The following is a 12205-nucleotide window of genomic DNA, read 5'->3' as shown; positions in this document are numbered from 1 at the left end:
ACATAACTTTTTATTTATATTCTAATTGTTTTATCATATTGAAAAAGTTTGTATCTTGTCTCCATTTAGTCCTGCACAGTGGGTTGAAACTCTGCTCACCAATAAATAATCGATTTTCACCTTTATTGACCGCCACCCTACAATGACTGTCACCCTACAAAAAAAACCTATATAGGAATTATTTTTTAATTGTAAAAATTTTATTGTTTCACATATAGTGCAGGTATTTTTTCCTTGTTATTTCCATCTACAATATATTAATTATTATTACATATAAAATTCATTTATTTAAACATTTATCACTGTTACTATACTAAACTAATACATGGTTACATTCCTATGGTTACAAGTATTAATAATAATAAATAAAGTTTTAGGACAAATCTTTTTTAAGTTTTAAGTAGTTATGTCAAATTAAGAACTTATATATTTATACTCAGGCTGAAATTTTTTTTTATATAAACCAAAATTCAATATGACTTTAAATTGTCATTTTAAAGATGTTAAAATTATTTATTTTTTATAAAATTATCGAAATATTAAATTATAATTGTCATTATATAAGTTTTTTTAAACCGTTATTCCCAAAATATAGAAGAATTCAAGATGAACAATTTTAAATTAAATTTTTTGAAAATTTTTTTTTAATGTCTTTAATTTCGTTTTGTAGACAACTTACAGAAAAAAACTATTTCAAAGTGTAGGAAACACTGGATGTACTTTGAAGACACAAAAGTTAACTAAATCGCAGAAGGCTACTTGTGAAAAGAAAAAAGAAATTTCAAGATACTTCGAATACAAAAAGCTAATAACACGTTTTGAGAATGTAAGTGTGTGAATAATTTTACAAATAAGTTTCGAAATATATTTAATAAATACCATTTATTCGAAAGTGAAATTTATGTTTCTAGGAGGTTTGGAAAGGTTTATTATTTTATTTTATTTCTCAAGTTATTTTAAACTAGAAACCTGTCAAATTTCAAGGAATAAAACACAGGTCTAAGGGCTGTATTGTTAAGCATTCCTAAGAAACACCTTACTAAAGGTCTCCTTTAATGCACATCTTCAGCTTCCCTTAACAAAGGGAAGCTAAAGGAGCCACCATTATTGCCTTTCGTTTTCATAAACGCTCCTTATTTTTTTTTTTTAATAGAAGTTACTCAGGAAGTATTGCTTCTTTAGAAAAGGAAAGAAAAACTACATTTTATATAAAATTAATTATATCCAACTAAGCCTGAATAATCTTTATTAATTCTTCAAATGTCCAACGTTTCGGTAAAGGATAATCTTATCTATAAATTAAACACAGCCTCACATTTGACTATTAAAGATTTGCAGGATATTCTGCCCAGGCCTATTATAATTAACATATGTATGCCATTAATTCATTAAAATCATTGCTCTTTAAATAGCCTAAACATTACAATCTTTAATTTAAATGACTTTAAATGTGTATCAAGAATTTAATTCGTATATTTTTCAGGAAAAACAATCTTTACCTGAGGGAAAGACAGATTTAGGTATTTCTTTGAAAACAATCAGGGAAGCATTCAAATATTGCAACTACGCCTCTTCAAAACTACCAAAAATAAATTTTAAATTAGATAAAGTATTTGACATTTTATACTCTACGAACATACCACCAATGATCAAAAGTAAAAAGAATGTCATCATAGTGATAGAAAATGATATGAAGAGAATAAAAGAAAGCAAAATGGTATGCCCAGATTGTTTGAAAGAAGAAATACTCAAGGAAATAAAACGAAAAATCGTCACTAATCTGAAAGAGAAGATTTTATTGATTAGAAGAAAATTAGTGAAGGGATTAGTGACGAGGCAAGAGTTCATCCCAGAGCCCCAGCCGAATCCAGGATTTCTGGTGATGGACGACTTAGTCGCCCCGTTTCCCGAGATGGATGCAGAAACCATTCCTGTTTTCAGTTTTGCCGAAGATAAACCCCAGGAGAGGCCGAAATGCAAGTCAGAATCAGAACAAAACAAAACTTCGAAGAAAAATACTCACACTCCAACTTCTCAAGAAATATTTTACGAATGGGGTAAAGAAACGTTACTAACAACCAACGAAATGGAGCCTTCCCCGGCCGAAGAACAACGTACGCATAAGCACAAATCTTTACGATCCCCACAAAATGTCGAATCCTTTCACTATGAAGTGGATCCTGAAGATCTAGCTCCGGAAATAAACTACTATAAAAACAGTATAGAAGTTGCTAAAGGAAAGCAGCACGGCAACAACAAAGAAAAAATTATTAATACTGTGACATCCGAAAAAAATACACAAAATAGAAACTTAAATAAAAACACTGACGATATATTAAATCCTATGACAGTTAGAAATGTAGTAGAAGAAATTTCTCTAGCGACTTTAGACTTGGCCAGTCCAAGCGTTGCCATTATTCCAATCATGAAACCGAAAGAAAAGGGTAAAAGAAATATTGTTATAAAAATAAAAAATGTCCCGGACTGCGTTGATGTGATAAAAATCAGATCGATCATGTCGAGTATTTATAATGCTTGCGAAGTGAAGAAGTATTCCAATTACTTCCTCAAATATAAGTCCAAACCTTCCTCTTTCAGTAGCCAAATGGAATTAGCAAAAAACAGAAGGAAAATTAAAAATATGAGCAATTGTATGACAAGTCCAAACAAATACAGCAAGTTTTCTTCCAGAGTTGTCCTTCCAAGTCCTTGCTGGCCCAAGGCTGGCGCCGATAATGTTCGAAGCCGTACTCGCAAAATTTCATCCGATCAAATGAGGCAATTTCGTGAACTAAGATGCTATAAGAAAAACAACTGCTACTTTGACGAATGATGAACAACTGGATATTTAATTGATGTAACGAATATAATAGTCTGTGTTTATCAAACATTAAACATTTTACACAAATTTATGGAAGAGACAAATGCTTTATTTAGCTATGCTACCCAAATATATTGGGTCGCTACAATACATAGCATACCAATTAATCCATGATCGGACATATATACAATACATATATTTATATGATATAACAATAATTTTATTTCATTTAATTGACAATTGTATTCTCAATAATAAAAAAAATCTATTCATATTTCCCTCAACAGACGAACAGCTGTTTATCAGTAATTCACTGCCCCGCCGTTGAAGTTGACACTAAGCGTCATTGCAACTAATATTGCATATAATTTGCATTTCATCCATTTTCGCTTTACAAAACATTTCACTTTTACGATTCTGATAACTATTACCAGTATCAAAATTAGAGAAACCATATTTGAGATATTGTTTACTTTGATTTCTTTTTATGGAAGAATTATGATTGCTCATTTTTGAGGATTATTATTTTCATAAAAGTTTTTCAGAATAGTATGTCAAAGCAGTTACACAATGGAAAACATAAAAAGTATTGTGATGAAATTTTTTTCCTACCTTTTCCTTTTACAATCAATACTCGTCTACACACTAAGTACAATTTTTTTTTCCACTTAACAATTTCATTCCATTTGACATTTTTATTTCATTTAATTAACAATTTTATTCTCCCTATTTCACTCGCTCAGACCTCTCGTCTCCAGTGATCCGCTACCCACGTTCGATCCGTTAAACGAATTTATCATTAGATAGCAATGTATAATCAAACCAAAGACATAATAGTCACACCAGTAGGTGAATTAAAAAAAAAACTATTATATAGATTTAAAAAAACAAGGAGTTAGTTAAAAGAAATACCGAAGTGAATAAATAAGTTTAAAGAAATAATTTAATGAATAAATAAGTTAGAACACAAATATAATAGCGCCGAGATATTTAACAATAAAAAAACAAGATATTACTTCTTGAACAGGATCTACACGTTTGCCACTTGCCACAAATACAAAATACCAACAAACGCTTGGCAAACAAAGAAAGCAACAAACGTCGGTATCCACAAGCTTGTGTGTTCCAGGGAGGTAAACATGGTGGACGTAGGACTTGTGTCGACTATTACCTCCCATTTGCACTGTTTTCATTATAAATAGGAGCAAAATAATGACAAGCTAATTGAAAGAAAATGCAAATAAGGACAAAGTAGAATGATGAAAATGCATAGAAATAGCAGTAAATTCAACTTTCGTCCAAGAATTTTTTATCAAGTACTTATTAATTGAATTGACACAAACTTGTTGATGCAGCACAATGCTTACCCAAACTCCCTTTGATTTTTGCTCAAAACCCGACACTCCTTAGATCGGGCACACTTGTACCAACCAATGGAAACTAATCCATTGGGTATAAGCGAATTTATCATCGTTTGACAAATGTGTAGTAGCACTTTTTCAATAACGAAAAGAGAATATTTTTAAAACCATATGCACATTATTTAGAGATAGTCAGGGCTGAGGTTAAGAAGGAAAAATATTTTTGGTTGCAGATGTTTCGATCCTCAATCTAAAGGCGGATCTACATGTTGGCCACTTGCCGCAAATCGAAGACTTAAACAAATGCTTGGTAAATAAGGGAACGATCCAAGCGCCATATCCACATGTTAGTGTTTTTCAGAGAGGCAAACATGGCGGACGTACATTATAAGAGAAACATGTTGACTATTTTTTTTTTTAAACTTGTTATATTTAACAAGTAACTACAAACACCTTCTATCTTCTAACAGCTCTCAGTTGCTACTAAACAAAGAACAATAATGGAGATGCTAAACAAGCGCTCTCACGAACACCCTTTGATTTGTGTCCAAAAACGGGTATCAGCAACAAATTTAGGCCAACTCGTAGTAGCCAACCCAAATAACCTATCCATATGCTAGCCAAAGCGCTTGACGAGCGTATAGAGGTACTTTATATAGATATCAGGAACGTTGTTTTAGATGGTTTATACAAAAAACGAAGTAACTTGGATTTGACCGCTAAGTCTGTCTCCTATATCACAGTCCTCGAAGAATGGTGTCGTAATTGGAGGATTAAAATAAATCCAAACAAATCCCATCAAATCACCTTTACCCTTCGTCTTAAACCTACCGACTTCCCTACAATCTCCTTTAATAATGTTGATCTTACCCTTGTCGAACATATCCGCTACTTTGGACTACATCTACACAAACGACTAATCTGGAATCCTCACACAAGACAGAAGACAGGAAACTGCACGTCGATTTCGACTTTTACAGCACTTACTGGACAACCGGACTAAACTTCCAATTCACCGCAAAAGACTGATCTACATGACTGTAATAAGGCCAATCTGGATATACGGAGTTGAGCTTTGGGGGTCCACTAAACCTTCGATTTCCTCTCGTATCCAGTCATTGCAGTCCAAAATCCTCAATGCTCCATAATTTGTCACGAATAAAATCATACATAACGACCTTAATGTTCCACATGTAACCGATCTAGCCCGAAACAGATATCACTCCTTCCATTATAAACTCCCTAACCACCCAAACCCACTAGTTTCTAACCTTGCTTCCTCTTCCATTCCTGACAATCCTCCGAGGCGCCTGAAAAGAAGATGGCCACGAGACCTGTTAATGTAAAACGTCATTAGAGTGCTACCAATGGGTAGTTTCTCTACACGCCTGTAACATTCCAATTTAATTGAGATCAAATTTACTAAATATATTATAATGTACAGCTGTAAATAGCAATAAATAAATATTTTAAAAAGTTTGTCAGAAAATGGTGATTGTTATTTTACTTACATATTTAATGACCTACATACAAGTTTTATTTTCCACTAATTTCATCACTGGCATTTAAATTATTTTATTTTGTACATATATTTACTAATTATATTCCCATACGTATTTTATAATTTGTTCTTTTCTCTTACTTAATTTGATTACTCATACAGCCTTCATCTTCTTATGATACTTAGACTATAGTTTTTTAATAATTCTGTAATTTCTTTTGTACATTATGGTAGTTATTTTGTTTTCCGTTCTCAGCCCTGATGCAGGCTTAAAATTCTGACACTAATAAATAAGTTTTTACTCGTGTTATTCACTAACCACATCCCCAGTTATCTTCTCATTTTATAACTTTGGTACTATAAATTTATGTTGTATCTCTATACATACATCTTACAGCAAGAACATTTAGCCAAAAGATGGGTTCAATGTCTTCTCAAGGACATGAGAGTAGAAAAACGTCACAGTCTTCTAAAATGCATTGATCGAAGTTCCGATTATTTAAAACAATAGAATAATTTTCAACCTTTAAAATTATGAACATACTACATTAAATAAAAGGAACAATTATTTCTAAACTAGAGACCTTATCTTTGAGATCACTGTCCTATACCTAATGGCACAATATTGTGTAAATTTCAAGGTTTTTCGTAATATTTTATAAAATGGCTTAATCCTTTCATTTTTATTCAAATATATACATACATTGAAACAGAGTTTAAACAATGTAATAAATCAATACGAAATCGAAAAGAGTTTATTTCATTTGCTTATGTAACAAGTCAGGAATTAAAAATAAAAACGTACAAACTTTTTTATACTTTAATTGGTTTACGTGGTTAATGCAAGTTACAAGTTACATGCAATAATCTATAATAGAATAGAATGTTTTAGTATGTAAGTTAAATAAATTTTATAATTTACAAAACATGTCCATTTGATAACGATATATATAGACTAAAGATAATGCTAAAAAGGAATTAAAGGATATAGCATTCTATGAAAACTTATACGAATCTTATTAGAATAGTTAAAACAAATAGTTTTGCTAAGTTAAATGATAAATAATTAAGTTTTTCAAAAAATCAGCAAAAAAAATCTATTCATATTTCCCTCAACAGACGAACAGCTGTTTATCAGTAATTCACTGACCCGCCGTTTGAAGTTGACACTAAGCGTCATTGCATCTAATATTGCAAATAATTTGCATTTTATCCATTTTCGCGTTTCAAAACATTTCACTTTCACAATTCTTATCACTATTAACAGTATCAAAATTAGAGAAACCATATTTGAGATATTGTTACTTTGATTTCTTTTTATGGAAGAATTATGGTTGCTCATTTTTGAGGATTATTATTTTCATAAAAGTTTTTCGGAATAGTATGTCAAAGCAGTTACACAATGGAAAACATAAAAAGTATTGTGATGAACATGAAGTCGAATACATCAATGGAGCAATTACTAAGCGAGGAGTCAGCGATAGACAGCTGGCTGCATATTTTCAAGAAAACTATATCTTTCAGGACATTGGGAAGGTATGTGAATTAATTTTAAACTAAAGAATGTAATATTAGTACTCTTAATTCTTAGTGCTCACCTAAACTTATCCTCATACCACTGATTTGCTTTAATAGTGACAAATCTGACAAGTTTTTTTATTTTATTTTAAATTGGATGTATTTTAGAGATAGTACTGTCTACTGTGGTCCCCAATACTCAGTGATAGGCAAAAATCAGCTTTAGTTGAAACTAATAGCTATAATTTCCATGGATACAACCCTTATTCATGAATGAAACGTTGATAAATATCGTATCCATGACAACTTTAGCTTTTTCCCTGGTGGGGCTATAACAAAATAACCCCAGTCTACGATGCAATTTATAGAATACATCAGATATAAATTAAAATTGTTTATTTGTCAAAGATGCCACAACTAAAGCAAAACAGCAATATTTTGTTAGAAATTGAAACTTAAGTTAGACTATCAACATAAAACAATCCTTTTATGCAGTTCTTTGTTTCTACCGAATACATTCATTTTTAAAATATTAGATCTATTTAGAGTTATATGGATACAGATCCATGACAAAAGAAATAGTTGATTGGATGAATAAAGAAAGCTTCAGTTATAACTACTAGATTTTAAAACTTTAATCATCTGTATTTATTTATTCATCAAAAATGTAAGTAGTGAAAATGTACATAAATTAAGTTTATTTCTTAAATAATCAATTTTTGAAAAGTGAAAACTTTGCAATGGGTCTTGTGATTATTCTTCATTAATAAAACAATTTTAATGTGGTATAAATATTTCAAAAATTTGAGCACTTGTGAAGCTCTTTACATATAATATTTCCCAAAATAAAAATTTCTAAATAACAAAAAATCAACATTTTTTAATTTATCTTGGCAAATGTCATGAAAATTGTTACTAACTAATATAATCAATAGAAACTACTTTGTGGTACATTTACATAGCTTAAATTATTAGAGTATTAATAATCTGTAGATCATTAAAACTTTAACCTCCCGTACTAATGTTGTAATTTGAAATGTTAGTAGTGAAGATGTATGACTATTCAGAATTATGCATTTATTCCTTATAGTTAATTTTTGAATAGTTATTAAACTTTGAATCCGGTTTTCTGAGTTTTTGAAATTATTTTATTTGTCTGCTTGTCTTTCAGGACTGATGAAAATCATTTGCGAAATTGTATTCATATTTTTTAATTTTCTTATTGTTTTCCTCAATTAAAAAAAAAAAAAAAATATGCATTTCTTAAATAATATTTTTTTTTTATCTATCAAATTTTTACAAAAGATGAGAATGTGTTCCTGAGTGAGGCCTGGCAAGATTCATAATGTTTAGTGTGAAATTAGTTTCAGTCATAAGTCGTATTAGATAAGATACAGGTTTTTGGGTGGAACTTATTCCCACAAAGACAGCGTTTGGATTTTGTTATCTTTTTGATATACTGAAAGTCAAGAAAATATCCTACGGTGCAAAATTATTTTTTTATGTATGCCATCTTGAATTTAAAAACAAAATTATAGAAAAAATCTAGTACAAAGATAATGTTAAGAAACTACTTTGTGGTAAATTTAACTTCAATATGAGTGTTAATAGACATCTCTATGTCTATAAAATTTAACCCCATAGTAATGTTGTAATCTGACATTAGTAATGAAGATGAATGTAAATTTGAAATTATAAGTTTATTTCAAAAATAGTCAATTTTTGAAAACATTTTTCCTGAATGTTTACATTTTATTAATAAAATAGTTGGGACACATATTGATTTATTTATTATAACCTAAATAATTCTTAACAATGAAAATCATTTAGTGTAAATTTCTCTTAAACAAAGTGTGTTTGGACAAATACTAAAATTTTTTTAGATCTTTAATTCATATTTTCAGTTAGGACTCATAACTCTGAAACACTATAACTATAACATATTCAATTTTTTCAGTTGCATGATGCCGTGGGACGAACCCCACTTCACATGGCAGCATCATGCGGGCGTAGTGAGCTTTGCGAATGGCTGATTTTCGCTGCTGGAGCCAACATTAATTCCAGAGACTGGGAGTCTGGTTATACTCCACTGCAGAGAGCCCTGTTTCATGGTCATATAAGGACAGCTGTTAGGTTGATGCAGGTAACTTACATCACTGTTTGGTATAAAGTTCTAGTGTATTAGTAATGAATGATTCAAAACTGGACTATGAATGAGTGAGAATGAATCACTCTGTTTGTTTTGTTTAAAACATGAAAGATGTAAATAGAAGGTGGCCTACACAATCACGCATATGGCTAATTGTAATTAATATGTATATGCTTAAATGTCACTAGTGCCCCATGTGACCAAGATTGTAAAAAAGACTCTCTAGGTAGCAGTGGGGTTAAGAAAACAAGGAAAGAGCACCATTTTTCTTCTGTGGGATTCACAAAATTATCCAAGTTCATTCGTTCAACATCTCCTGAATTTAATTATCATGTGAGAGTTACTCAGGGAAGTGGCTCCCTAACTAGGGATGAGTGTCAGGGAGAGAGGATACCACCTTCATCCACCTGTGTGAGTACACTCTATTTTTCATTTCTAATCACTGTACCGGATCTCGTGCTCAAAGACGCATCAATAAACCATCTTCGCTGACCCCACTTCAAAATTATAAATCTAACCCTATTCACACATGTTTCTTTTTGGCTACCCTCTTATAACCTGTAATTATATCCTAGAGTGAAAGTATTGGTTTTCTCTTGTTCAGTGTCCTCCAACCAGTAAATTTTTTAATAAATTTATTTTTCTCACACCTTTAATAAATTACATACAGTCCTAACACTAACCCAACCAGTGTATTCTAAAGTGATGTAGTACCTGGCCTTCAGTTAAAGGTGCACTTTATAAACTGTTTACAAATACTGCCCAAAATTACTCTCTTAGAGAATGTTTCACATTTTTGAAATCGAGATTAAAAAATGTATACAGTAGCACATCACTTAACAGGCTTCCTGGGTTAACAAGCGGTAAAGAATAAATAATTAAATTGCAGAAAAATCACTAAGTTTGTCAGAATAAAACTAAATATCTGACTTTGTGACTACTATTTAGGTGGATCCTTAAGTTTGCCACTTGCCGCAAATCAAATATTTTAACAAATAGATACAAACTCTTAAATGAGGTAACAAAGTAAGAAAATAGATAATAAAAATAAAAACTAAGGTGTGGCTAATTTTGATTTAAAATATGTGAAAATTTCTTTAAAAAGGACCAATGTAAATTTAAAAAATAAAATAATATAAAATTTTTTTTTTTAACTCGGCTCCACAACTCGATGTCGAGTCCTGGCCTCATGCAACAGCCTCCACCAATCATTGCGATCTCAGTTCCTCATTCCCATCATGGTTCTGGCATCACCACTCACACCAGCACTCCATCGAAGGCTTGATCTTCCTCTGCTTCTTGCTCCATGTATTACCTCGGATATAAATTTACACCTCACTTCCAATAATTAAAAACTTTTTGCAATATTATTCTGCCCAGATCAATAAGTTTAGTCAAATTAACCTAATAAAACATTCTCTTATTGGTGTGACAAATTGTGGAGGTCCAAGGCCTCGTGCGATGTACTTAAGAAATATATCGCTCATTTCTTGATATGGTTTTGATAGGGTGGGTCCGTCACTCCCACGCCTATTTTTGTGAGTGATATCAATTGGCTGACGAGCCTGACAAATGCCTGGGGGGAGATTGTGAGTGAGTATTGTATAAATTTAATGCTTGAAAAAATCCCAGGTAGGGCCGGGATCCAACTCGCAATCTATGGGTTGGCAGACAGGCGCGTTACCACACTGCTACCGTCACCCCCAACCAAAAACCACTCTCTTATCACACAATATTGTTATTATGTTCTAAGTAATATTGTATTATAATAGTGTTAAGTTAATCTGTAATTAAGTTTCAAAATTTAATGGAAAAATGTCAAAATAGGTTGATTTATTGCTCAGAGCTGAATAGCCTGCAAAATGTTTTTAATTTTTGGATGTGAAGTGTAAATTTACTTTTTAAGATTGTACTTGAGGATGGCCAAGTTGGCTGAAACATTAGACATTTAAATTATTAATAAAGATGTACACAAATTATTTTATTTAAATAAATATTACACTTTCAGTATTGGATATTAAAACTTCTTTCTCGAATAATTCCCATAATCTTTGTAGGCATACTCTAGTGTCTCTCGTTTTTATTTTATGTTAGTTATTATTGTATTAACTCTCATAAAATATCTGCAAAGAAAGTCCTTTTGTTTGATTTTTTGTGATTTTGCTGCTAAATTACTTTGTAATAATGTAATATTTTCTTGATTTGCAGTTTTGATTGTATTATTATGTTGTAGATTGGAGCAGATTTAACATCATTGGATCGAGAAGGATTGAATGCGGTTGGTATAGTTACAAAAGACAGGCCGATTAATGTGGAGATTAAAACAGATCTTCCGTGCCAAGTTTATATTTGGGGTTCGAATGATAACTACACCCTCGGAACAGGTACTAATAATTCGAGAAAACTTCCAGACCTATTGGATAATTTTAAAAGGCGCAATGTTTCTATAACACAAGTAAGTTTCTGCAGTTTGTATTATTTGTATAGTTTTTTTTTTTCTTGATTTTTCCCTGATAAACTTATTGGATCCTATAATTTTGAATAAAAAAGCAAAGTTGATATAAATCAAAATGTTAATTATTATTAATAAGATCATTAAAGTGTAAATAATAAATTTACAAGTTTAATTCTAAATTAATAAGTTAATTTATATATACCCTGTGAGTTTGAGAGCCCTCTAGGGTCAACCCAATCTTAGAAACTAGGTGCTCTTAATTGGTGAAAAATCTGGTGGTCGAGCATAATTCTGACTAAATTACCTCCTTGTACAACTATTAAGCTAGTAACAGTACAGTACTTCCTTCTAAATTACTGAACCCATGATCCTTCATTGGTTGTATCGGTACAGATTTAGT

General features: G+C 31.1%; 2 protein-coding genes across 3 annotated transcripts in view; both read left to right on the top strand.

Annotated features, from left to right (window-relative positions):
- Positions 1–2912, top strand: part of LOC106689351 (uncharacterized) — a 9158-nt gene extending 6246 nt beyond the window's left edge. For both annotated transcript variants that reach the window (XM_014434281.2, XM_014434282.2), the window contains exons 2-3: positions 671–826; positions 1484–2912. In XM_014434281.2, the coding sequence (XP_014289767.1) occupies positions 671–826; positions 1484–2833 (1506 nt within the window). In that variant the 3' untranslated portion in view covers positions 2834–2912. The remainder of the gene's footprint in view (positions 1–670; positions 827–1483) is intronic.
- Positions 2913–6813: 3901 nt separating this feature from the next.
- LOC106689356 (inhibitor of Bruton tyrosine kinase) overlaps positions 6814–12205 on the top strand; it is a gene marked incomplete at its 3' end in the record, with an annotated part of 12198 nt that continues 6806 nt past the window's right edge. The window contains 3 exon segments of the mRNA XM_014434291.2: positions 6814–7219; positions 9159–9344; positions 11584–11805. Of these exon segments, the coding sequence (XP_014289777.1) occupies positions 7067–7219; positions 9159–9344; positions 11584–11805 (561 nt within the window).

This window comes from Halyomorpha halys, unplaced genomic scaffold, assembly GCF_000696795.3.
Source record: "Halyomorpha halys isolate HHAL.00 unplaced genomic scaffold, Hhal_1.1 Scaffold1341.1, whole genome shotgun sequence".
Lineage (NCBI taxonomy): Eukaryota > Metazoa > Arthropoda > Insecta > Hemiptera > Pentatomidae > Halyomorpha > Halyomorpha halys.
Note: the sequence above shows the minus strand (reverse complement) of the source record. Positions and strands in the feature narration are given on the sequence as shown.